Genomic DNA, 4,306 nt, shown 5'->3' on the forward strand with positions numbered 1-4,306 from the left:
ATAAACTATGTTCCCAGAACAATGTGATTTTATAAAGAATCTATAATAATCCCTGAAGGTGTAATACAACAGAACGAGTACTGCATTTAAGGAGTTAGGGATTGAACCTCAGCTCAACTAATGATCTTATACAGTTGTGGCATATTAATTGCATTAATGACCCCAATTCTTCATTCATTCCTAGGCTCATCTACTCTGGTTTTGGCTACAGGCATGCAATTTGATATGGTCACAGGGTATTAGCAAATATAATGCAAGCAGAGACTTGTAAAGCACTTGCACACTTAGGTGAGCTCTCTCCCTTCCACACTTTATAGAATATGTAATTGTTTCCATTAAATATAGCTGTGCTGAAAAAGAGTTAGTATTAGTTTGCTAAGGCTGCCATAACAAAATACCACAGTTTGGGTGGCTTAAACAGAAATTTATTTGTTCACAGTTCTGGAGCCTACAAGTCCAAGATTAAGGTGTTGGCAGGTTTGATTTCTTCAGAGGCCTTTCCTTAGCTTTCATATGGCCATCTTCTTACTATGTCCATTCCTATGCATAAGATCCCTGGTATCTATGTGTGTCCACATTTCCTCTTCTAATAACCACACAACTCAGGTTGTATAAGTACTCATACTAATAGCCTCATATTAACTTAACCACTTATTTAAAGGCTATATCTCCAAATACAGACACATTCTATAGTACTAGGGATACTTACAGCTTCAATATAAGAGTTTTTTTAGGGACATGAATCAGCCTAAAACAAAGATCAATTATATATTGGCTTAAAAATCTACTAGAGTTATTACATATGTATAATTTTGAATATTCAAAAATACACTGACTGAAAGTTCTATTTATACCGCAAATCAAAAATTGAAATCTGCCATGAGACCTTTTCCATAAGATATTATTACAATTTAAGTAAGATTCCATATATTCATATGTAAGATATATCTATATTATCTTAGAATTTCAGTGGTTGGTCAAGGAAGAGACTTAGGAAATCACACATCTCATTTAAAATGAGAGTCTTACCCCCATTATCCCAATTTTCTGGTATATATAAACAACTAAACATCTCTTATATTAATATTTATCAAAATTATTTGCTACTAGTGATTAAAAGAGCACAAACGGTGTTCCTATTTAGCAATTTTTTCACAGCCGCCTTTACCTCTTTGTTCCGTAGACTATAGATGATAGGATTCAGCATGGGGGTTACTCCAGCATACACCAAAGCCATAAATTTATCTATTTCCTGTGAATCTACAACTGAGGGTTTTAGATACATGGAGAGAGCTATCCCATAGAACAAAACCACAACAGTCAGGTGGGCGGCACACGTTGAAAAGGCTTTGCTTCGACCATCCACAGAGCTGATTCTCAGGATGTTGGAGAGAATAAATGCATAAGAGATACAAATGAGGAGCATTGGCATAGGGAGAAGGAGTACACTGATCACCAGCATGATTAACTCCACCTTGGATTTGTCTACACAAACCAGTTTCAAGACAGCCAGAATTTCACAAGTGAAATGATTGATGATGTTACTTCCACAGAAAGACTGATGCAGCACAGACGTTGTTTCCACCAGCGCAGTGAGACAGCCTGTCACCCAGGAGCCAGCTGCAATCTGCACACAAACCCTCTTGTTCATGATGATGGGATATCTCAGGGGGATGCAGATGGCCACATACCGGTCATATGCCATCATGGGCAGGAGCACACACTCAGTGGAGCCCATGGCAAGAGAGAAGTACATCTGAGTGGCACATCCTGAGAATGAAATGGTGCGTTTCCCTGAAATGAAGTTTGCCAGCATTGGAGTGAAAGCAGAAGAGGTGTACCAGACATCCAGAAGGGAAAGGTTGCTGAGGAAGAAGTACATGGGTGTATGTAGGTGGGAATCCAGGATGGTGATAGAAATCAGAATAACATTACTCAGCAAGGTGATCAAGTACATCAGCAGACACAGCACAAATATAGTAACTTCAATTTTGGGGTAGTGAGTAAATCCCAGAAAAATAAAATGTGAAATGACGGTCAAGTTGGCCTTGACCATTTTATTCCTTCTTGTTCACCTGTATTAGTGAATCAAAGTATAAGAATTTCAACTCTACCAACTTTCAAGTGGTTTTTATTAGGACTACTTTAAAAGAATCATTATTCTGACAATATCATATTAAATATTCATTCAATCATTCAACATTTATTGAATATAAGTCACTGAAGATCTAAAGCTGAATTATATAAAAGCTGCTCTCATGCAACCTACAATAAAACATAAGACAGTCAAGTAAAGAAATAATTACAAAGAACATGACATATGTATGCCCCAGGGAACTAGGCAAAGACAGAGAATAAGAATCCTAACTCTATGATGAGGATGCTGCTCTTTGAGACATTTTGAGACTTACTTTATGGAAAAATGCATTGGACCTAATCAAGTTAAGAACCAGGGAGGGTTGCTGGGCAAAGAAAAGGTTTTTGTAAAAGTTGCAATGAAAAAGGTCTTGATTGTACTTCATAAACTTGGAAATTATGTATGTAACAGATGGACAGCTGCATACTAAGGAATACAAATAGAAGATAGACAAGAGTCCAATCATTATAATACTGCTACCTGATTTCTGTCTTCAAGAAGGCATTTATAAATAGTGAATGATCTTGAGCCCATACTCTATTAGAAAGAAGTCATTTTCAAAGTTAAGAATTTTCTAATGCAAATCAAATTACTTGCAATATATCTCACAATTGATTATATAAGGTATGTTTAAAAACTACTGTCCTACAAGATAGAGTTCAAATGAAAACAATTAAAAATACAAAAGCCTCACTTTTTCATCAATGCCTACTTTTCCAACATCATCTCCCAACATTCTACCTCCACACTCTGGTCTGAAACAACAACCAGCTCATGGTTCCTCTTACATTCCATGCCATTTGATATTTATGCATCTTTAATCAGAAATTTATCTACCTGGAGTGCCCATCCTTTCCAGCTCCAATCTTGTTTTTCTTGAATATTTTATCCAGTCGTCAAAACTGCATGACATTGTTTTAAGCACAGCTTCATTATTTGTAGATACTTATGCTCAAGTATATCACACTCAGCTATACCATGTGTGTACATCCCTACTGCTCTCACCCCTGAACTATGAGCTTCTCAAGAGCTTGTTTCCTGCAATACTAACAAAGTAATTATTCACATTTAAGATTTTTAGTAACACCCTGCTGCCTTGAACATGGTAATTTTTTAAACATGTTCAAATTAGTACACTTCCACTTATCTGAGACATTAAAGAACCTAGTAAAGAAACAAAGTTGATGACCTCTTAGCTTTAAATATTTGATGTAGAGTAAAAATGGGCAAAGGCAATAACCACTTGTTCTCTTGGAAGATGATGAAATGCTTCCTTCCCAAGGATCCATTTTCTGTAGGGAATTAAGGTACTGTATTAAATCCAACCATGCTACTTACTGATATGCAAAAGTAAGCCAATCACTTGACTTCCTTGAAACTTGGATTTCTAACCTATACAAGTAGGATGACTAATTCCCATTTTCTGCAAATCTGAGAGATCTCGAATAACTTGTTTTAAATTCTCCCTGCACCACCCCAACTCCACGGCCTCTATTTTTCAGAGAATCACAAAGGATTTATGATTTCATGGTCTGCTTTGCAGACCCTTAATTGTCTATGTTTGGCTCCAGTGCTAGTCCATATTGATTCAGATAAAAAACTAAGCACCTTCTTCACAATATATTAAAATTTCAATCCCAATCCATTAGTGAATGTGAAACACCTTACTGATTATTTCCAGAGAGATCAATGTTAGACATTTCTGGTCTCAAGTCCATTTCAGTCAGCATGCACCACTACCTCTACTGAGGGTTTTCTCTGGTAGTCTTTCCCCACCCAAGCACCCAATTTTCTTGCTCTAGCTCTGGCTCCTCATTTGCTTTCCCCTTTCTCTTCTTTTTTCACCATGGTTTTTTCCTCCCTTTTAGAAACAAAGCCTTCTCCGTTTCTCATGCAGATTGAATTCCCACTCACCCCCTTATTTTTATCTTACATCTTAGTCAGAATCCCACCTATATGGTCATTTTCTTCACATACTTTCTATTTTTCTGAAAAGATTTTTGATTCCAGTGCTAAATATAAAATGTTTTCCAACAAACTCCCTTGCTTTCTAATTGCACAGACTGAATAGACTCAGAGACTTCTAATCTAACCTTTATTTTAAAGTTGAGAGAAGCTTAGAGGGGTTCATGACTTGTCTGATGTACATGAGAAAGTCAAGGTCATAAA

General features: G+C 36.6%; 1 protein-coding gene across 1 annotated transcript; it reads right to left on the bottom strand.

Annotated features, from left to right (window-relative positions):
* Positions 1 to 1,033: 1,033 nt before the first annotated feature.
* On the bottom strand, positions 1,034 to 2,056 carry LOC118913992 (olfactory receptor 13F1-like). The gene has a single exon (XM_036888423.2). It carries the CDS (start codon positions 2,054 to 2,056, stop codon positions 1,097 to 1,099), a length of 960 nt encoding a protein of 319 aa, XP_036744318.2. The 3' UTR covers positions 1,034 to 1,096.
* Between the last annotated feature and the right edge of the window lie 2,250 nt (positions 2,057 to 4,306).

This window comes from Manis pentadactyla, chromosome 3, assembly GCF_030020395.1.
Source record: "Manis pentadactyla isolate mManPen7 chromosome 3, mManPen7.hap1, whole genome shotgun sequence".
Classification (NCBI taxonomy): Eukaryota; Metazoa; Chordata; class Mammalia; order Pholidota; family Manidae; genus Manis; species Manis pentadactyla.

Excerpts from the sequence above, each read along its gene's own strand:
- LOC118913992 (XM_036888423.2), bottom strand. The coding sequence starts at position 2,056 with ATGGTCAAGGCCAACTTGACCGTCATTTCACATTTTATTTTTCTGGGA.